The following is a 21,814-nucleotide window of genomic DNA, read 5'->3' on the forward strand; positions in this document are numbered from 1 at the left end:
GGACAAGAAAGGATACCTGCCAGCCTTGCAGAGCACAGAATCACAGAATCATAGAATAGTTTGGGTTGGGAGGGACCTTCCCAGCTCCCCCAGTGCCCCCCCTGCCATGAGCAGGGACATCTGCACCAGCTCAGGTTGCTCAGAGCCCCGTCCAGCCTGGCCTGGGATGTCTCCAGGGATGGTTCAGCCACCACCTCTCTGGCCAACCTGGGACAGGCTCTCACCACCCTCAGGGCCAACAATTCCTTCCTCATGTCCAACCTGAATTTCCCCTCCTTTAGTTTAAAACTATCACGCTTTGTCCTATCACAACAGGCCCCGCTGAAAAGTCTGTCCCCATCTTTCTGCTCAGCACCTCTGAAGTACTGAAAGGCCGCAATAAGGTCTCCATGGAGCCTTCTCTTCTCCAGGCTGCGGTGGGATGTGGGCACTGGGCCGGAGGGGGACACCCGCCAGCCTTGAAGAGCATCCCTCCTGCTGCGTTGCAGTGACTGGGGGGGGACCTGCCAGCCTTGCAGGGCAGCTTCCTGGCGGGATGCAGGGGCTGGAAGAACCTGCCGGCCTTGCAGAGCATCTCTCCTGGCGAGATGCGGGGTCCGGTGTTCGGTGAGGAGGTGCGGCCCCCCGACCAGCGCAGCGACAGGACCCCCGCGGGGGGTTGGAACGGACCCTCCGGGCAAACCCTGAGCTCTGCTGCCCCCTGGCGGCGGCGGTCGGCGCGGCGGCGGGACGGCTGCACCCCCGGGGTACCTGCCACCCCCTCGGGGTGTCTGCACCCCACTGCTGCGTGCCCCGCCACGAGTGGGCACCTGCATGACCCTGGAGTGCTTTCTCCCAGGGAGCGGGTGCCTACCCCCCAAGTGCGTGCCTGCCCCCTCCGTCTGTTCCTGAGCCCACCAGCGGTGCCTGCCCCCCGTCAGGGGGTCTCTGCCCCCGCAAGTGTGCGCTTGTCCCCGCCTCCCCATATCGTCTCGCCTCCCCACGCTGGGTTTGCAAGCGCCCGGCGCTGCTGCCGCCTTCACCCTGCCCCGGGCTCGCCTCGTCCCGCAGAGCAGCGCTGCCGCCTCCGCCTCCCCCTCCTCCTCCTCCTCCTCCTCCTCCTCCTCCTCCTCCGGCCGGCACCTGACGCGCGGGGCTCCCGACATCCCCCCCCGGCCCGGCCCTCCCCTCCCTCCCTCCTCTCGCCTCTCCCGGAGCTCTCCCGTGCGAGCGGGAAGACGAGCGGAGCCGCCGAGCGCTGCCGGGGCTGCCCAGCGCAGCCCCCCGGAGCATGCGAGGGCAGCGGGGGGGCGCCGACCTCGCTGCCCCCCCGGGGCTGAGCGGCGGCGAGAGCCGGTGGTGGGGAGGGGGGCAGAGCGACCGGACAGCGTGAAGCGGGCTGGAGGCGGGTGGGGGGCGAGGAGCAGCGCATCCTCCATCCCTCCATCCCGGCTGGGAGGACCGAGCCGCTCCCCGGGGCGGTGGTGCGTGGGGGAGAACGAGGTGCTGAGCGAGTTTTGGAGGGGGCTGCGGGGATCATGCCGAGGGGGCTGTGCCTCGGCATCGCTTTCTCCTCGCCCTCCATGGAGCCCGGACCTTTTCTACAATGACTTTCTCTGAGCTGAGCAATGGCAGCTTGAGTGAGAACCGGACGGGGCAGGGAAGCCAGAGCGGTGTTAACCGGTCCTGGGGGCTGCAAGGTGAGGAGACCCCCGAGGGCAATGGCACCACGCTGACTTTCGCCTTAGACGTGCAGGCGGTGGGCGTCGGGGTCTTCCTGGCCATCTTCATCCTCTCAGCCATTGTGGGGAACATCCTCGTCATCCTCTCGGTGGCTTGCAACCGGCACCTGCAGACAGTCACCAACTACTTCATCGTCAACCTGGCCATCGCCGACCTGCTGCTCAGCACCACCGTGCTGCCCTTCTCGGCCACTTTGGAGGTGTTGGGCTTCTGGGTGTTTGGGCGCATCTTCTGCAACATCTGGGCAGCAGTGGATGTGCTGTGCTGCTCTGCCTCCATCATGAGCCTCTGTATCATCTCTGTGGACAGATACATCGGTGTCAAGTACTCCATCAAGTACCCCACAATCATGACTGAGAGGAAGGCGGGGGTCATCCTTGTGGTGGTCTGGCTCTCGTCCATGGTCATCTCCATCGGGCCACTGCTGGGATGGAAAGAACCACCGCCGCCAGATGAGAGCATCTGTAGCATCACAGAGGAGCCAGGCTATGCCCTGTTCTCCTCCCTCTTCTCCTTCTATTTGCCCCTCATGGTCATCCTGGTCATGTACTTCAGGATCTACGTGGTGGCCAGACGGACCACCCAGAGCTTGGAGGCAGGGGTCAAGAAGGAGAGGAATAAATCCATGGAAGTGGTACTGCGCATCCACTGCCGCAGTGTGCTGGAGGACCCTCTCTCCAGCACCCGGAGCAAGGGACACAACTTCAGGAGCTCCCTCTCCGTGAGGCTCCTCAAGTTCTCCCGTGAGAAAAAAGCAGCCAAGACTCTCGCCATCGTTGTGGGTGTTTTCATCCTCTGCTGGTTCCCCTTCTTCTTCGTCCTGCCTTTTGGTAAGTGACCTTGTACTCCATCCCAGCTCCACTGAGTCCCTGGGGAACTGCTCTTTGGGACAAACTTCCAAGGCACAACTCATGCACGGAGGGTAGGGACAGGTAACTGATAGGTGAATAAATAAGCAATGAATTAATTCAATTAATTAACACTTATTCAATATTTATTAACCAGAGTCATACAATCAAGGTAAATAGCAAATGAATAAAATAGCAGCATAATAATTGGTTTAATTAATTCATTCTGCGTTCAGCACTTTAATTAATGAAGTTCATGCTGAGGAGGAAGCAGCTCTGTTTCAAACAGGCTGTAATTATGGCACAGTGGTCCCCAAAAAGCTTTGCTGTCCCTGCTCCCAGCCTCCCTCCCAGTTTGGGTGAGGCTACCCAGATCTGCCTCTGTGTGCCCAGGGCTCCCACTCCTGCTGTGAACTGGTGATGACACTGGAGATGAGCGGGGTTTGATCCCTCCAAGGTTAGTGTCAGGGTCTGAAACAAGTCCCACCAACTTTCTGGGATGCCAATGTTGTGCAGGGACCTGGAGCAGGAGCAGGTCTTACCTCCAAGGCTGATGGTCCTGGGTGACTGATCCACCTCCCATAGGAGTATTGCCCTCAACTCCTGGCCTTGCCATGGTGCCCATGTCACCAGGGCCTCATTTGGGGTTGTCTGATGGGTTGTGCTCTAAAGTTTTGGCAAGTGTTTGCCTGAGTGAAGAGGATGCAGCTCCCTGCATGCAGAGGAGGCTGAGTGGGCACAGAGCCCACTGGGCAGGGGGGCACACGATGTCCAAGGCAACGTTCCCCTCCAGCACCAGTGCTACCCATGACCTATACAGTGCAGGAAAGCCAGAGCTCTTTGTCTCCACCTCATCTAACAACAGGGACCCAGTTCAGGGGACCAGATTAACCTTCTGGAGTGGTGTAGCTAAACCCAGGGGAAAAAAATTAAAACAAAATAAAATAGAATAACTTCTGAATATTGATGATGGCCTTTGCACAGAGCTCAGCAAAGCAGAGAGGTCTCTCACTGCAGCTGCTGGGTGGGACTCATGTGTCCCACAGCCCAGCAGGGACTTGTCTCCAAGTAACCCTGCAGCCAGAGAAATGTTATAGCTAGTTCCACACTTTTTCTCAGGATTTTTCAAATCCTCTTGCTGGAGGCTGCCTCTCAAGTCAATGGACACAGAGCATGGTGACCACAGGACTCCTTTTGACCCTCTAAGGTTTTGATCTCCCTCCAGCATTGTGACTGTCCCCCTGGGGACAGCTGGAGCCCAAGGCTGTTGGGCACTTTATTGAGGACACTCGATCCCCACCTGCCCTCCAGTGGGATAATTCACCAGGACCAGTGGTGCTTCAGGACCTGCGGTGTCCCCAGGGTGATGGATGAGGGTTGTGGGTGCCTGGTCTCACCATGCTGCTCTCTTGTACCTCCCTGCTTCGGTTTCTCTCCCTGGGTGAGGGTGGCATTTGGTGAGTTTATCTCAGCTCTCTGTAGGTGAAATTGCTGCTGTGAAGAGTTTTCACCCTATGTGAGCATGAGGGTTCATGGTATAACTCAGGCAGGGAGCAGAAAGCATGCAGTGAACTTGTTTCACTGCAACGCCCAAGATGAATTATCACATCTGTCCGTGCCTCAGTTTCCCTTTCATTGATCAGGTGCATTGGTGGATTTTTGTAGCCTGCAAATAAACAGTTTGGAAATTGTGGGGCTCAGGGAGATTCCAGTACTTGACGGCTGAGCTCTACGGGCAGCCCCAGTTTGACATTTGCCTCCTTGGCTGATCAGAAGGGCAGGAACCAGCTCCAAACATTTACACCCTACAGCTAATGAACTGGGAATCAGCATCCTGTTCCTCTGAGTTATTCCCTGCGCTTGGAAATAGAGAACAAACATCAGGCAAATACCTTTCAGTAGAAAAAAATATTTTATTTTGTTTTACCATATCTGTCCACCCTCGAAACCCTTGAACCAGCTTCTCACTGATGTAAATCACTACCATTGCACTGAAGTCAAAGGAGACACTGATTTACACCAGCTAAAAATCAAAACTTCATTCTTTAATTACCCCCTGTGAACCCATTTGCTTCCTCCAAGCACAAAACTTGCCAAGTTCTTTATAAACACAGTTTTGGTCTTTACTTCCTGCTGTATTATACATATAATATAAACACAGCAAAAGTTCATTTAATTTATGACAGCAAAATATGCTGCCTTTGATTTCACCCCCTTTTTATTAATTGCAATTTCCTATTCAAGCCTAAGAATCATTCAATGCTATCTAGAAGGAGAACAGAAACTTCTGCAAGGTCTAATCTCTGATTTCACAGCTCAGGAGGCAGATCTGAAACTCAGAGAAATCAGCAAAGTTCACTTTAAATCCACAAGCTGCAACATGCTGGGGGCAATTCCCTTGAAAAGAAGATTCTAAGTGATTAAGCAGAATGGCTGTTTTATTTGCTTGTTAGACAAACTTACATGAAAGAATTTGAGTCCAACTGGAAATGGTATTGATACATATTTTAGATGAATTGAAGTACTGGTGAGAAACAAAAGTCACTTTCAATTGAAGTGAAACGTGTTGTTTCAATTTAAGAAAAAGGTGAATGGAAGTTTATTAAAAATGAGTACTTAGATACATTTCAACATGAACTGTCATATTAAAATGAAATTAATAAGCCATAGATTTTCTTATGAAAATTTTGAAATGTTTTGACTTTTTCTTTTATTTGACATGAATTTGCAAGAAGTTGTCATTGAGTGACTTAAAGTGTTGACTGACTGATTATACTTTTAAGACATAAGCAGATTTTTTTTCAACTAAAAGAAAGACTCCCGTCTCTACTTAGCATGGATTTAGCAACAAGAAACTTCTGTGTCATCTCTGTCACCATTGTCTGTGTGAGTCTGCACACATCTTTGCATCTTTCTGTAGAACTGTTTCCGTGTTCGTTAAAAATGAGTAACATTTATCCCGTCAGTGTTGGACAGCTGAAATAACCAATAATTTTAAGTAACAGGATCGATGTATGTGCCAAACGTTGTCAGCCATTTCTCCATGCTTGAATAATCTACAAAGGTTCTGCTTTAAATTGTCTCAAACTCCCCAATAGTCTATTTACACAGTCTATTTATCAGCTAAGTAATTTAGCTCACCCTTGGGTTTGTGATATATGTCCCTAAGCACGGGATGCCATCACCAGGAGTTTTAACACAATTAACAGTTTCCATGGCTAACGAGGCTCTTTAGGCAGCTGGTTTTTTGATGAGATGAAACCGTAATTACCCACACAAGTCTTGTGTGGGTTGAATATTTTGCTGGGTGTGTAGTAGAGCTCTACTGAGCTGCTTTGTCTGGGGATCCTGGGTGGAAGTTGTGTGTTTTATGCCAGGGTCCTTCTTCCTTTAGCAAAGACCTGTCAAGAGAACGTAAGAGTCTCCTCAGAGATCTGGGCCAGTTTGTAGTGTAGGATTCACCTCCCTTGGTTGTCTCAGACATCTTGTGCCTTCACCTCAGCTAGGCACAGCATCATGGAGATGCTAGTTGGAAGGAACTTCTCTTGTATATCCTGAAATTTTCTGAGTCATGGTGGAAGTGGCAGAATTGGCGTGGAAAAAGGAATGGGCAACTGCTTTGGAATAATTTGCTATGGCCCAGAGGGTCAAATCAAACTGGAACAAGAGCAATTGAAATGAACTGTTCCATCTGCCACACATCCCTCATTGATCCTGGTCCACAGGAACCATACATTCATTAAAAATGCCAGCAAAGACATACAGCCTCAAAAGCTGCTATTTACTAGTCTCCAGTTTGATTTATTTGGCATCATCCAGGCAAGAGGCAAGATTCTTCTTGTCTGCTTTGCACCACAGGATGCTTCCATCAAATGGGCTCATGCCAAATCAGCATATTTCATTAAATCATAGGGGACGGATGGGTTTTCCAGCCCATCTCCCTTTCTCAGGGACAGATCACTTGACCCTAAGCCATTCCTGACTCATTTTTCAAGACTATTCTTAAAGCACTACAGCGAGGCCAAATGCCTTTTTTTATCAGGCAAATCATATACTGTTGCTTAAGCAGCCCTCAAATGTGATTTCTGCTTCTATTTTTCCTGGGGCACGACAGGAGGGATGCCTGTGGTGGGCATGGGTGTGTACAGCCCTCTGGGATGGCACTGGAGGGATAGTCCAGGCACAGGGGACCTGGCTGGGAGTCACCTGTGTCAATTGTGTCTATCTAGAGATAATCAGAGAATCATGGAACAGTTTGGGTTGGAAAGGAGCTTCGGATCTCATCCAGTGCCCCCCCTGCCATGAGCAGGGACATCTGCACCAGCTCAGGTTGCTCAGAGCCCCGTCCAGCCTGGCCTGGGATGTCTCCAGGGATGGTTCAGCCACCACCTCTCTGGCCAACCTGGGACAGGCTCTCACCACCCTCAGGGCCAACAATTTCTTCCTCATGTCTAGCCTGAAATAATACTGTGGAAAAGCAACCTGTGAGATGAGTTTCTCTCCAGGGAGAACATTTTGACATCCTGCAGAAGGGCGCAGGAGAGAATTATAAGTAGGCACATGGATAACGAGCCTGCAAGTAAATTATTTAGCTGAACCATTTTACAGTGTTGATACACTCCTTGTGTCTTCCTGCAGAAACCACTAGAGTGCAGAACAACAAGGAAACAGTGAACGTGTGTTTAGAAATATCCGGAAAAAAAACTCCCTTCCTACCCATTCCCCTGCGTAGAAGGCCAGAGACAGATAGAGAGGTTTTAGTACAGTTTTTGCTGGTGCAAGAGATGAAGCATTCTGGGCCTCAAATAACGATTTGGGCACCCAAGCCTGAGCATATGCTTTGCCTCTGCCTGACCGAAGTGATTCATTGAAGTGACTGAGAATAGGACCCAGATCTCCCACGACCTATGTATGGAATTACTCTGCTTCCAGTCCACTCACCACACCACCAAACGAAACTATTTAAAGCCAAATATCTGTTTTTTTACCGCAGTGTCATGACACATCCGGAGGCAGTTGCTATAATGGATGTACCATAAACAGGAAAAAAATTGATCTTGAAAAATTTAAACCTACTGTGATTCAATAGATGAAATGTTATAAAATCTCTTAACAGGAGTTTTGGAACCAAAACTAAAATACACCATATAAAATTAAATGCATCTATGTTAAGCTGGGTCTGATGGTTTTATTACAATTGCACACACAAAACTTTGTCCTGGATATTCTGAGAAGGAGTTTGTAATTAGCTTGATCTATCTTCATTAATTCATGTGTGGGTAAATATTTGCTCATTAATTCTGATAAACTGGTTAATGAGATACAACAAAGATTGAGCAGAAGGGTGGGGATGCTCTCTGGTATGATTATGCAAGGTGGGCATTTAATCTCTTGTGACCAGCTTGTTTTTAAAGGGTTTTGCCACAACAAACAGCATGGACTGGGTGCTAGCAACTCACTTTAGTGTGTATATACAGCAATTGTGCTCAAGGCTCTTCAGAAAATGAATATATTTCCTTGGGAAAGCAACATGAATTATCTTCCAGTTGATCAGTCAAGACTTTTGCTGTGCTGTGTTCTAGGTAGTCCTGGTAGTTCCTATTAAAATCATGGAACTCTTCTGGAATAAAGTCCTGGTTCCTGGTGCTGAACATTATCTGCTAGGTGAAGTTTTCCACTCCACATCTTTGTAACAGGGTGAATTTGTTTTGCCAAGTGTCAGACAAAATGAGGTAGTCATATCTGACAAAGATGACAGGAAAAACACACAACTTTCTCTTCCTATAAGAAGTTTTACAGGGACAGCCTTGAGTTTAAAAAGTTCTGGCAGTACCATATGTTAGAGCAGAAATGGGACATTTTATTCCATCAGGTTTGGGGGGTGATTTACGTCAGGACAGGGCAGGAATTAGACAAAGCTGGCCCAATACGGCCAACTTCTGTGAAAAAAAATGCACGTTTCTGAGGTGTTGGCAAGGATGGGCAATTTAGCAAAACTGGAGTTTGCCAAGGAGCAACGTTTAAAATCAATGACCTGATGGTGTCTGATGGGCTCCTCTGCAGTCCCTTGTACTGGTCATTTCTACATTGTTCCCATCTGCTCCGATGTCAAGACAGTCCCTAGCATCAGATGTCAAGAGTATACCATCTTCAGCCAATAGTTCTTCAGCTTTCTACATAACCAACAATAAAAAATAGGTGTTTTGAAGCTGCAGTTCATCTCATCCTGATATTGCTATGAAAATGGGTCATCTGAATCATACCCCAAAAGCACTGGTGGCTCCTCAGTGCCTCTGACGGAGGCTGAAGATCCCAAGCTCCAAGGTGCACAGTACACATCTAAACCAGCTGAGATGAATCTCACTGTAAAACCAAACATGGGACCAGTTTTGCCAAAGTCTGACATACTTTCAGCTGGAGCTGGAGCTGATAGACATTCTGCTTTAAGGATATGAAGTGTCCATAACACCAAGGGCTCAGGAATCCACACTCAAAAATATAGACATATCTTGGCATTGCTGTGTACATGGGATGGTAAAATATTTCTAAAGCATCTTTTTCTCCTTGGAGAGCTGTGAAAAGCAACATATAGATATTTGCAAAATGTTTGGCCATAACTGAACTAAGAGCCTTCAGATATCATAGAATACCGGCTTGGAAGGGACCAGAAGGACCATCTGGTCCAACTGTCCTTGGCAAACAAATAGTTCTGTCATCAGAGTGGAGGTGAGCAGGAGAAGTTTTTGAAGTGTGGAGCCACATACTGACCAGTGAGGAGCTCAGCCAAGCTATTATTTAATTGAGCACCCACCTTACCTTGCCACTGGTATGGCAGGGACACTGCAGAGACAACAGAGCATGATACTGAAATTAAATTATTTAAATGTAAGAAACCAAAGTTTTCCATACGTGATTTTTCAGTTTGACCTTGTCAATCTTTTGAGTCCTTAACTTTGAATTTCCTTAGTGCTCATTTATCAGTTTTATTATTTAGAATACAGTATAACTTGTCTGCAAGCTATTGCTTTGTGTGTTCAGTAAAAAACAGTGTTCAACAGAGTGGTAAACAAGGCAAATTTTAACACATAACCCAATTGCAAAGCAAATAATGTTAAAATATCTTAAAATATTTGCTCCCTGTATAAGAGAAAACATCTTTACAAAGCTGAAACCCAGAATCAGGAGATGCAAAGGCTGTGGTTTATGCACTATCTTTTCAGTAGTCACTTTTGTATGGACACTGTTGGGATTTTGAGTGATGCCTGCAGCAACATCCACTTTTAACATAAACTCCTAAATTCAGGTGGCTGATAAGGACAGGAGCTGAGAAATGAGAGTTTTTATTTGAAATTTCTCTTTCCACATAAATTCACTTCAGGAATATACAGTTCTACCTCTGGATATTTCTATATGGTGCATGGCACCATTGGGTATATATTTTGCCTGTCTCTTATCCTTATTGCCTTTTTCATGGTGATCCTCCTAACCAGTTTATTTTTTCCTGGTAAACCTCACTGTCTGCCACTTAACCAAGATACAAGTGTTAGCCCATCTTGCATCATGGGTTATACCATCTTCCAGACAAGTAGCAAAGGCAGAGCAACTGAACTGCAACTCTCAGAAGAACGACATTGTCATTTACAATAGAAAATATTTCAGGATTTGTTTGTTTGGGCAGAACAAGGCTGTAAAGATCTTCTGGCATGAAAGGTACTAAGTGAAAAATCCAGTTTTCCAATTGATTGATGTTTAGACTTTTTTTGGCAACCTAAGTTGTTCCATCTCCTTATTCTTTTTACATACAAAATTTCGAAGTCCTCCTAAGGCATCTAGCCTTGAGGGTACAAAGCAGGTTTTTTCGTCTGTCATTCCTGCAAGATAACTTGACTCTTCTTGTGTTGAGGGGATTCTTTGGAGGTTGTGAATCAGCTTTGTTCTGAGCAGATCTTTTCCCAGGAAAGCCTAGTACTAACTACATTTTGCAAATGTGGTTTTCTGCTCTATGTTGTGAACTAATTACCTCCTTTCCTTGTCATGTCATAACGAGCCAAGGCTAACTGTGGTCTCGTAACCCTGAGATTGTCATTCGCTTTCTCTTGGATTGTTATCAAGGCAGATCAGTTGCATGCGTCAACCCAAAATAGCTCTTCTGAAGACAGCCAGTGTTTTATTCTTCTGTGCATTGGCTGTTAAATGACGGTGTGGGCATCGGTGACTTTTCCTGCTGGGCCAGGCCCTAGATGAGCATGGCTACTGTAAAGTTCAAGGAGGTGTTTTTAGTTTCTTCACAACAGATGCTACATCGGGATTATCACTATGGCTATAACCACTAGCTAAATACACCCATTCCATGAAGCAAACCCTGCACTTTTTCCAGAAAAGTAGTACAGTGTGACTCACATTCATATTACTCAGGGCTAGCCCTTCCTGGAGGAGACTTGCACACCCACAGTGACACAGGGTCTTCTCCAGATTTCACAAGGTATCGCAGTGTGTCTAAGACTTAATTAATATTTTGAGCCATTTTTAAAGCAAGATATACCAGTTGTTGGCAACCTGTTAAAGAAGGATTTAGGTAATCCAAGTGCCTTATCTTTCAGGAGGATCTCTACAAATGAGACCCATTTAACCCTCTGTCCCATCAGGTTAACATGTAGCACCTGTGGGGTGGTAACTCCCTGTGGGCAAGGTCTTCTCTGTGGAGTGCATGAGAGCATTCATCTCTTCCTCACAAGGAACTCCTGAGTGTGACCGTGAGGCTGGAGACAGCCAACTGCCTGCAGCTGTGATGGAACTTCTCATCCATTGTGATTTGTTTCTATGCAACATCTGTGACAGGAGGCAAGGAAAGGATTTGGAGATTTGGAAGGCACAGTAGGAGATGAGGAGGAAGAGCAGGAGGCTTGGAGTGCGGTGAGTCTAGCAAGGTGCTGGGAAGGCTGGGCTGGGAGCCCTTCTTGTCTCCAGCAGCCCTGCGGTGACGGGGCTTTGAGATTCCTTGAGATGACCCCACAAGAGGTGGTTTGCTGAGCGCCACACAAGAACTATGCCCTCACTCACCTAATATTGAAAGTCAAAACAGTGTTTCCAAGGGCCAAACATGTCCCCCTGCACTTGGCACTGGTGAGGCCGCACTTCAAATCCTGGGGTCAGTTTTGGGCCCCTCACGCCAAGAAAGGCCTTGAGGTGCTGGAGCGAGTTGAGAGAAGGGAACGGAGCTGGTGAGGGGCTGGAGCACAAGTGTGATGGGAGCGGCTGAGGGAGCTGGGGGTTCAGCTGGAGAACAGGAGCTGAGGGGAGACCTTCTGATCTCTGACCTGCCTGAAAGGAGCTTGGAGCCAGGGGGGGGTCGGGCTCTGCTCCCCAGGAACAAGTGCCAGGACCAGAGGAAACGGCCTCAAGTTGCACCAGGGGAGGTTGAGGTTGGATCTGGGGAACAATTTCTTCCCCAAAGGGCTGTGGGGCATTGGAACAGGCTGCCCAGGGCAGTGCTGGAGTCACCATCCCTGGAGGGGTTGGACAGACGGACATGAGGTTCTCAGGACATGGGGCAGTGCCAGGGATGGGGGAACAGTTGGACTCGATGATCTTGAGGGGCTCTTCCAAACAAAATGATTCTATGATTATGTGTTTTATGGTCTTGTTTTTGTTTACCCACCTGCTCTTAATTTGGTTGTGGCTGAAAGGTTTTGGGGATTTGGGAATGAGGATAATTCATGAGAAGCAGCTTCAGTATTAAAGTTCAGCAGCTGGCTGCTTTCACAGGAGAGCTGCTTTCTGATTTGGCGGTTAATTGCCATTCTTGTTAGCTGTAAATATTTCCTTTAAAATGTCATTAGGAACACTGAGTGATGAGATCTTCCTTCTGAGGGCTTTGCCTTTACAAGCACTTTCCATCCAGCAATCTCTCAGCCCTTCGCACCTGCACCTGAACACACAACCCCAAATATCCTCCTCCTTCCTCCAAAGCAAATTCCAGCCACTGCAACACAAAAATGAAGTCTCTGGTGGGTATTTATTTGTTGCATCAACTATCTGCTGTCTGAGCTGGTGAGGAAACCTGCCAGAGTGGCAGAGGTGACATTCACATAGAATCATAAAATTATAGAATAGTTTGGGTTGGAAGGGACCTTCAAAGCTCATCTGGTCCAACCGCCCTGCAATGAGCATCTTCTCACACAACGTGTGCTGGGGACAGACTTATCCCAGAGGTGCCATCCCCATAGTTCAAAGGACTAAATAGGAAAAAGGGGAACACACGCAAATGTCATCAGGAAGGGAGACAACCCATCTGTTTCAACACTATTCATCGCCATTTTTGGTGAAGGAAACTGAGGCACTGTTACATGCCTGTGGTTGCTTGGCTAATCTTCTTTATTGCTAACACATCAACTGTGCCTGTCCTGCTTTCTCTGTTTCAGTGCTGTATAAAACTTTCACATGGAAACAGAAAACTGCACTTCTCCCTGCACCACAATTTATGGGTGCGATTAGCCCAAGGATGGATTTACTGGGGTGGCTGGAACAGGACATAGTTTTTTCGGTTACTTCTAATGAATAGCCTTTCTCTAAAAGGGCTCCTTAGCTAATGCATTTGGAGCCAAGCCAGAGAACCACCAAGTCTGGTGGCAGAAAACCAACTGCCAGCTTGCTAAAAGAGGGCATTTCCTCCTCCTGGGAAGTTTCCAACCCGAGGCAATTCACAACTCAGTCATTAAGGCTTGTGAAATGCAACTTTTATTTTTACCCCCTCCAGTAACATAAAATAAAAAATAAAATAAAATAATAAAATTAAAATGGCAAGGGATTTCTGCTGGAAGAAATCCCTGCCCTAGACAAGTCTGAGCTGTTTTCCCATTGCTCATCACTGATGGATACACTGATGGCACTCTGTAAATCAGGACTGGCAGGAGATGGCAAGTACTGGACTGGCCCCAGCCAGCTCTCTCCAACACAAATCTGCCCAAGAAGTGTGCCTGGAGCAATATGAACGTGAGGTGGTTGGTGCCATTCGAGTCCAGGACCTGGAATGAGACCTGCCCTTCTTCTGTTCACCAGTTTGCTTAATTATCCTGGTAATGAGATCTGCATTTCCCCCAGAGAGATAAAGGCCAAAGAGCAAATCACAGGGGTTTTCTCCTGAATTAAAGAACTCCTGGCTGCATTGCACTGCAAGACTGTTGCAATGTGAAGTTACAAAAGCTAAGAAGCCTAAGACAAGAGCCAGGCTGCAAATCCTCCAAAACATCGTAGAATCATTTTCGGTTGGAAGAGACCCTCAGAATCATCGAGTCCAACCATAACCTAACTCTAGCACTATACCATGTCCGTAAGAACCTCATCTAAATGCTTTTTAAACCCCTCCAGGGATGGCGACTCTACCACTGCCCTGGGCAGCCTGTTCCAATGCCTGACAATCCTTTCCATGAATAATTTTTTCCTAATATCCAACCTAAACCTCCCCTGGCGCAGCTTGAGTCCATTTCCTCTAGTCCTATCACTTGCTACTTAGGAGAAGAGACCAACACCCTCCATGCTACAACCTCTGTTCAGGTAGTTGTAGACAGAAATAAGATGTCCATGATGGGAAGAAAAAGAAGAAAAAATATAAGGAAGCCCTGCAAGAGATCTCCCATGCAAGGGTCAATCAGGCTGGACATGAGGCAGAAATTGTTGGCCCTGAGGGTGGTGAGAGCCTGTCCCAGGTTGGCCAGAGAGGTGGTGGATGAACCATCCCTGGAGACATCCCAGGCCAGGCTGGACGGGGCTCTGAGCAACCTGAGCTGGTGCAGATGTCCCTGCTCATGGCAGGGGGGCACTGGGGGAACTTTGAAGGTCCCTTCCAACTCAGACTATTCTATGAGTCTATGATTTCCTCAGAACAGCCTCACAGATCACTGAGAAACAGCCCGTGGCTAACAATAGGGATTGTGGAGGGCACTGGCCCAAAAATGCAGGGACTCAGAGCTACTTCTGAACCCCTAGGTCACCAGATGAAGCTGGCAATGGTGTTATTTCTTGCCCTAGGTGAAAACTCCTTTACCTCAGTCCCAGGCAGGGGAGGTGAAATGTGTCTTCCCACCCCAGATGTGTTTTCAGAAATGCAATTTGGCAGGGCATGGGGTACACACACATGGACAATAAACAGTGGAGACACCATCAGCTGCTCACTGACCTAGTTTGAGCGCAGAGAACATGGGTTCAAAGCAGCTGCCAGTTCTTGAACCTCTGCCTTTAAAGCCAAGTTCTCTCAGAGACACTTGTCAAACTGCACCAGAAAAGTTTTTCAGCCATGGGCTATTTCTGTTCCCAGGGTCCCTGCCATAGGAATTATCTGGAAAGCTGTGAGGATGTGTTGTGAAGTCGAGCTGGCAGCCAGCCACGGGCTTGTCTGCCTCCCTCAGTATTGCACTCAGGCTTGGGGAAATACAAAAAAAAAACTTCATGTCACAGGGTTTTCTTTCCTTGCTCAGAGACAAACATGCAGAGACAGAGGATGAAGGAGAAAAGTTCAGAGTTTTCCAAATATTACATTGCTCTCTTTACTCTGCCTCGCAAAAGCAGAGTTATTTGGGATTAGCCACATCGTGCTTCATTTCCAGTGCCACCACACGGTTACAGCACTTCAGGCCTCTCTGCAGACTGATCTGTCTGAGATCCTTAACGATGCACAAGCCCATTTGTCATGTGCTTCAGCCTCTTATGTCTCAGGTGCTGTACAAGCAGTAATATTATTTCTAGCCCAGAGGAACTCGAAGTAGTGGATCCAGATGGAGGCAGGAGAGTACCCGGTGGTGCAGGCAGACTGCAGTTTTGCCAGCATTCTAGCAAAGGACTAGGAGATAGTGGTGTAGGTATTGGCAGATAGTTTCTGCTATCCTAGGAAAGCAACCGAGGAGAAGGGACCAATTCCCATTGGATCTGATCACCTCCTTGGCCACCACCTTCCATCCTTGGGTCCCCTTCCCGGAGTTCCACCATACCGGTGTTTCCCCTCTCATCCATAGAATCATAGAATCATTTAGGTTGGAAAAGACCTTTAAGATCATCTGGTTCAACTGTTAGCATAACACTGCCAAGGCCACCAGTAAACCATCTCCCTAAGCACCACATATACTTGTCTTAAAAAAAAAAATCATTTAATTAATTATTATATTAATTTATTGTACTATTAAAGCACAGTGATTTAATTTCATTTCATTGTGGTACAAAATCTGCATCTGTGATTCACAGTTATTGTGTAGGGAATATGATTCCACTAAAACCAGTAGTTGGGATTTGGTCTACAAGCTTGTTTGCTAAAATTACTGTGCCCTTAAAAGATTAACAACTAATTCACGATTAACTGTTGTCAGGATACACAACAGGACAAACTCAGAGGTGGTACCAGTGTTCACTGTAACTATATAAACTGTGATCTATCCATACCTCTGATTAACAAGGTACATAATTCTTTCTGGTTTGCGGTAGACAAAGAGATTAGAGGTAGGACCAGACTCACAGGTGAAGACTTCTATGTATAGCTGTCTATGGGCAGGTGTCTGCATGTGAGCTTGATGTCTCAGCTCCCATTATTGTCCATGTCTAGAGAGCTAGAGTGCTAGCCAAATTTGGATTGTGACTTACTTCCCTTAAATATGCCCAGTGCTGTCCAAGATCCCCTAAGGTAGATGAAGCAACCATGTGGGGTTTTTAATTGCAAGACAGAACCTAGAGAAGCCCTGTGCTCTTCCAGAGACCAGGAGGGACATCCCAGTGCATTTATCTCCAGTGGTACAAGACATGTAGGCAACCTATGTGTCTACTTTAGGATGATTTGGATTGTGCCCTGGATTGATTTCCTAACAAATTAAAAAGAAAACCAGGCACCCTCATGGAAAATACTTCTGGTAACCTGCCTACACAAACATTTCTTACTCTGTCCCATAAATTGGAGTGTAGGTTGTGCCTTGAAGCTCGGTATTTTGGTAGGTCAGTACCTTTCCCTCAGATGCACCCTTCTGCAGACTACTTCTGAAGCTGTGTCCTGAAAATAAAAATAAAGAGGTCTCTGATTCTTTCTCAGATGGCCTATATCGAAGTCAATCTGGCTCCCTTTACATCATTGTCAAGCATTAAAAAACATGATGCTTCAATGTAGGAATAGTAGGAAATACATAGTAAAGTTTTGGAAGGAAGGGCTTAATCTTTGCTGACGGGCAGAAATAGAGAAGAAAACTCATCTAAGTGACTTTACTGGTCTGACCTGGCTGTTTGTTCTGTAGGCTCTATCACTTGGTATGATTATCATAGATTCATAGACTCGTTTTGGTTGGAAGAGACTCTCAAGATCATCGAGTCCAACCGTTAACCTAACTCTGGCACTAAACCATGTCCCTGAGAACCTCATCTACACATCTTTTAAACACCTCCAGGTGTTCACTTCCCTGGACCCATCTGGCCAAACAGATGAAAAACATGGAGCTACCTGCCAGTGGTGTGTTTGGTCTCTCCAGGTTGCCCAGAGAGGTGGTGGATGAACCATCCCTGGAAACATCCCAGGCCAGGCTGGACAGGGCTCTGAGCAACTGAGCTGGTGCAGATGTCCCTGCTCATGGCAGGGGGGGCACTGAGGGATCTGGGAAGGTCCCTTTCAACCCAAACTATTCTATGATTTAAGACATGCAGGGATAGTAAGGCTGTTGGAGAGAGTGCTGGTGCACACGAAGCTTGTCCCATCACAGCTTTAAGTCTTCGCCCATCTGCTAAAGCTGAGATGTGCAAACCAGCTCAGAAATAAACAACATGACACGTGTGATGCACAGACTCTTTCTGGGCTTCATTAGCATCCCTTGATGACCCCAGCGGGAACCGTGGCTGCTGCTTTCCTATAGGATGGATCCATGAACTTTTCCCAAAGGTCAGGGGAACCAGGACGTGGGCGGTTTCATTTTCCTGCTGCAATGACAGGGCAAGGGAAAGTATTTACATTCAAAACAGAACTTCTCTAGTGTCTGAGGCTGTTTGAGTCAAAAGCAGTGAGGGTAGGGGCTGAGTGGAGATTGTTTGCGTCGAATGTGACCATCAGCCTGTCAGGATTTATTCCCACGTTCAGCTGGAAAAGGTCTGTTCCTTCTCTCCGGGTACTCTCGCTGCACACCCATCAGCATGCACTTAGAGAAACCGCAGGTGATTAAATTAGCAGCCTAATGTATGGAACAAAAATAATTTGCTCCAAAAACAGGTATTTATCGCTCATAGTGGAACCGGGTGACTCACAGCAGAATTCAGACAAACCATTGGAGAGCAACCTAACCAGAAATGTGATCACATCTGCCATCCCACCAAGTGCATTAGCAATCTCTCAAATGCCTTTTTCCTTCACCACTCTTCATCTTCTTCCTCTCCCTGTTCCCCCACCTACCTGTACCCATCTGCGGCTCTGTTGTACAAATACCCCAGGCAGCTGTCACCATCTTGAGAAAGGCATGGCTGACACTGCAGATTGCCATGTTGCACGATTCCATTCAAAGTCACTTGAGCTTCATCTGTGTCCCAGTGCTTGACTGTCTGCTGCCTGTGCCTTTCGGGAGGCTATTCTGGATCTTATTGCATACAACTCTTGGAAACTTTGTTCATAGTGGGAACATACCCTTTCCTCACTTGCAATCATTTAGTTTTGTATCCATATCATCTTCTTCCTTATGCAGTTACATTATCTCTTTGGCTTTCACCCTTCTGGAAGATGAGTGGTCAGTTGTCTTCTTCCCCAATAGCCTCTTTTTGCTGCATTGAACAAGTGAAAATTCATCCCATCTGATTATTTCCTTTTGCCTTTATCATCCATATTCCTCCACTGGTCCATCTGGATTTACTCCCCTTTAGGAGAAGGTCACTGATGGTTTGGATGCTTTGGGAGGACAACCTTGCACTTTACACTCAGACTCTTGAAGATGCGCCAGACAAGTGGGTGTCTGGGCAAGCAGTCTTGTGGTAATCCTGATGTCCCTGTTAGCAATGGTAGTAGCAGATAACCCCTCCCACCTAGAGAAGAGACAGACAAGGCAACCACTTGCACTGTGTTGGTGGATGTCTCCTGTGATTGCCACTATGCAATACATGCAGCTTGGTGCTCTAGCTATTAAATCAGCACTGGGTTTGGACTTTTCGGAGTCATTCCACAGAGATCTCCAAGGAAGAGTGTCTAAAAAAATAGATGGATGCTACTTGCCATGTCCAAGTGCATGCTCAGGATTGTGCCAGAGGGTTTATTTCATAAGCCCATCTTTTTTGCTGCTGTTTTGCTCTGTAGGGAACTGTCCAAAGGACCCTCCTTCCAAACACAGCTGGAAAAGCACCTCAGGTCATTGAAGGGGACACATCTTGAAGACATGACGTCTCCGTCAGCCAGTGCTGAAATGTGGATTAAGAAATGCTGCTCCACTGCCAGATATGAGTCATCTTGCCTCTCGAACACTTGCTGATGGTCACCATGGTGACTGGGTCAAGCACCTAAGAAAAATGATCTGGGAAAATCCATTTTTCTTCCTCCCTATTTCTTTCTTATTACTTCCAAGTGCTTGCCTCTCACCCTTCTCCTTCTCCAGCCCACAAGTGACCTGCATTTCAAGGATAAAGCAGCTCCCAGGGAACCAAGGAGACTTCATTTTATTCCAAACTGTGACCATCAAGGAGGCAATTCTACCACACGCATTTGAAAAAGGTGTCACAGTCTGTGAGAAATCGCTTTGCTTGTGAAGAGAGAGACAGATGGAGTGGGCCAACCATTGGTGGTATCAAGATCTGGTTCCACCACTCTTTTCTCATCAAATACTCCATCACCACTGGAGTCACCACAGCTGACACTCTGATACTTGCACAGATCCTTGTACCCAGGGCCTCTTTCCTTCCTTCGCAAGGTTAAATCCTTCCTCATTTAGTGGCTGTTGGTCTCCATCCCAATCTGAACGCCTTTTTTAACCAACTCTGCTGGTTATTTATAAAAGTTTCAGCATTAGCAAGTTTTCCCTTGATTTCTTCCTGTCCTGGGTTATCATTATTGCACGTTGCTCCATTGCATTGGAGCAGCTGAGGGAGCTGGGGTGTTCAGCCTGGAGAACAGGAGCTGAGAGGAGACCTTCTGATCTCTGAACTGCCTGAAAGGAGCTTGGAGCCAGGTTGGGTCGGGCTCTGCTCCCAAGGAACAAGCGCCAGGACCAGAGGAAACGGCCTCAAGTTGCACCAAGGGAGGTTGAGGTTGGATCTTGGGAACAATTTCTTCCCCAAAGGGCTGTTGGCCATCGGAACAGGCTGCCCAGGGTATTGGTGGAGTCACCATCCCTGGAGGGGTTGGACAGACACGGAGATGAGGTTCTCAGGGACATGGGTTAGTGCCAGGGTTGAGTTAACAATTGGACTCGATGATCTTGATGGTCTCTTCCAGCCAAAATGATTCTATGTCCTGAGTTGGAAGAGACCCACAAGGATCATCACAGGAGTCCAACACTTGTCCCTGCATGGGACAACCCCACAGTTCACACCGTGTGTCTGAGGACGTTGTCCAGTCTCTTCTTGAACACTGTCTGGCTTGGGGCAGTGACACCTCCCTGGGGAGCCTGTTCCAGTGCTCCACCTACACAAAACAGAAACACCATTGCAGGTTTGACAGGTAAACTGAAGTCCGGGTCCTGCAGATTTTGGCAGAAACCATCAAGGCTGACATCAGTGCTAAGCAGTAGCTGTGCCTCTATTACCCCAAACAGAGGTAAGGAGCAAAAAACATCCCACTAGACAGATGTTTCCATTAAATTTGGGAATGCCTGCAAAACCATGCAGAAAAGGCCCACAAATGAAAAGCAAACTGAGCTGTTTGTTGTCCTTAGCAAAAGGAAGGAAAATGAACAAAAAAACCACACACACACAGAGTGCAAGAATGGGATCATTTGGGAGCAATTCATTATTTGTTATTCCTTCTAATTAAATCTATTCATACTGCAGCTACATCCAGGACCATGTGTGTAGGAGCTGGGACTCCCACAGCAACATGGTAATTCCTCACTCACTTTATTGTCTTGGTTTTGTGAGCTTAACAAACTGTTGTGAGCTTAGCAAATTGTTGACCTCTGGCCACCATTAGGTTGTGGGACTATCACAAGGGGTCTACAGCAGATGCACAGAAGAATATCAAGCATTAAAATGTGTATGTTTTCAGTGAAAAGTTGGATTATGAGGTTGTTGAATGACCCAAGGGAGATCCAGAAGGGTGATAATGGTCCTTTATCAGGACATTTAGGGTCTAGTGAAGGAAGAGATAGAGTTGTTGGGTCAACAAAAGAAAATGAAGCACTGTTTTGTAAATTGACCCATAGTGTCCTATTTCTTTTTATGTTTCAGTTCCCCTTTGCAGAACAAGTCTCAGACTGAAATGCACCTTTTTGTTCTGTATATCCCAAAAGCCATTTTAGGGGAGAAAGTGGCCTCTTTCAAAGGATGTCACCCATCTCTCAAATCACCCTTAAGCTATCCAAAATCCAGGCAAGAGGGGTCAGTTCGACATTGTTGGCCTGAAAGCTGTCAGTGCACTTGGCCATGGGAGCAGTACCAAGGACCAGGCACCAGATCAGGAAGAGACATGGAGCCAAATTCTTCCCAGTGTTACCTCAAAATTATTTTGGAGGCTCTGGGCACAGAAGATATCACCCATACCTCCTCATATTGTCCACAGCTGGGACACCTGGGCCGCAGGAGGTGAGGAACAAGGGCAGATTTGTAACTATGGAGGTTCCCAGGCAAAGTACCAAGGGAGCCCTGACAGTCTGCAGAGCCAGTCCATAAAATGGACTGTTTCCTCTCTCTCAAAGGGAGCGCCCAGGGACTTCTCCATGCCAGGATGTCAAAGAGGAGGTTAAAACCATCTATCTCATAGATTGATACCTAATTGATACCAGGGCTCTTTATTCCTCAGGGAGGTGTCTGAGGGAACTAAGCCAAGGGAGGTCAAAAGGAATGAGCAAAGGAGCATGGATGTCCCAGAGCGTGAGGAGGGCAGAGACCACCTTCATTCCAGGGTCTCCCTGGGGGGAGCAATCCCCCAGCCAGTGCAAGACCCCACCTCTTCCCCATTAATGGAATCTGGATTGATTTGTCACCCAGCATCCAGGGGAATGTCTCATGTCACCCAACTTCTTCCTCTTCTCATTTAAACAGCCTAGTGCAAGGGCAGGAGAGGATGTCAGTACAGGCAAGAGGATGAAGGGATTGAGCAG

At 47.3% G+C, this 21,814-nt stretch overlaps 1 protein-coding gene across 1 annotated transcript in view; it reads left to right on the plus strand.

Moving 5' to 3' along the window:
* The first annotated feature begins 1,435 nt into the window (after window positions 1-1,435).
* The window catches only part of ADRA1D (adrenoceptor alpha 1D), a 48,816-nt gene continuing 28,437 nt past the window's right edge, over window positions 1,436-21,814 (plus strand). Inside the window, exon 1 of the mRNA XM_065633094.1 lies at window positions 1,436-2,552. Within this exon, the coding sequence (XP_065489166.1) occupies window positions 1,586-2,552 (967 nt within the window). The 5' untranslated portion in view covers window positions 1,436-1,585. The remainder of the gene's footprint in view (window positions 2,553-21,814) is intronic.

Source organism: Caloenas nicobarica, chromosome 4 (genome assembly GCF_036013445.1).
Source record: "Caloenas nicobarica isolate bCalNic1 chromosome 4, bCalNic1.hap1, whole genome shotgun sequence".
Classification (NCBI taxonomy): domain Eukaryota; kingdom Metazoa; phylum Chordata; class Aves; order Columbiformes; family Columbidae; genus Caloenas; species Caloenas nicobarica.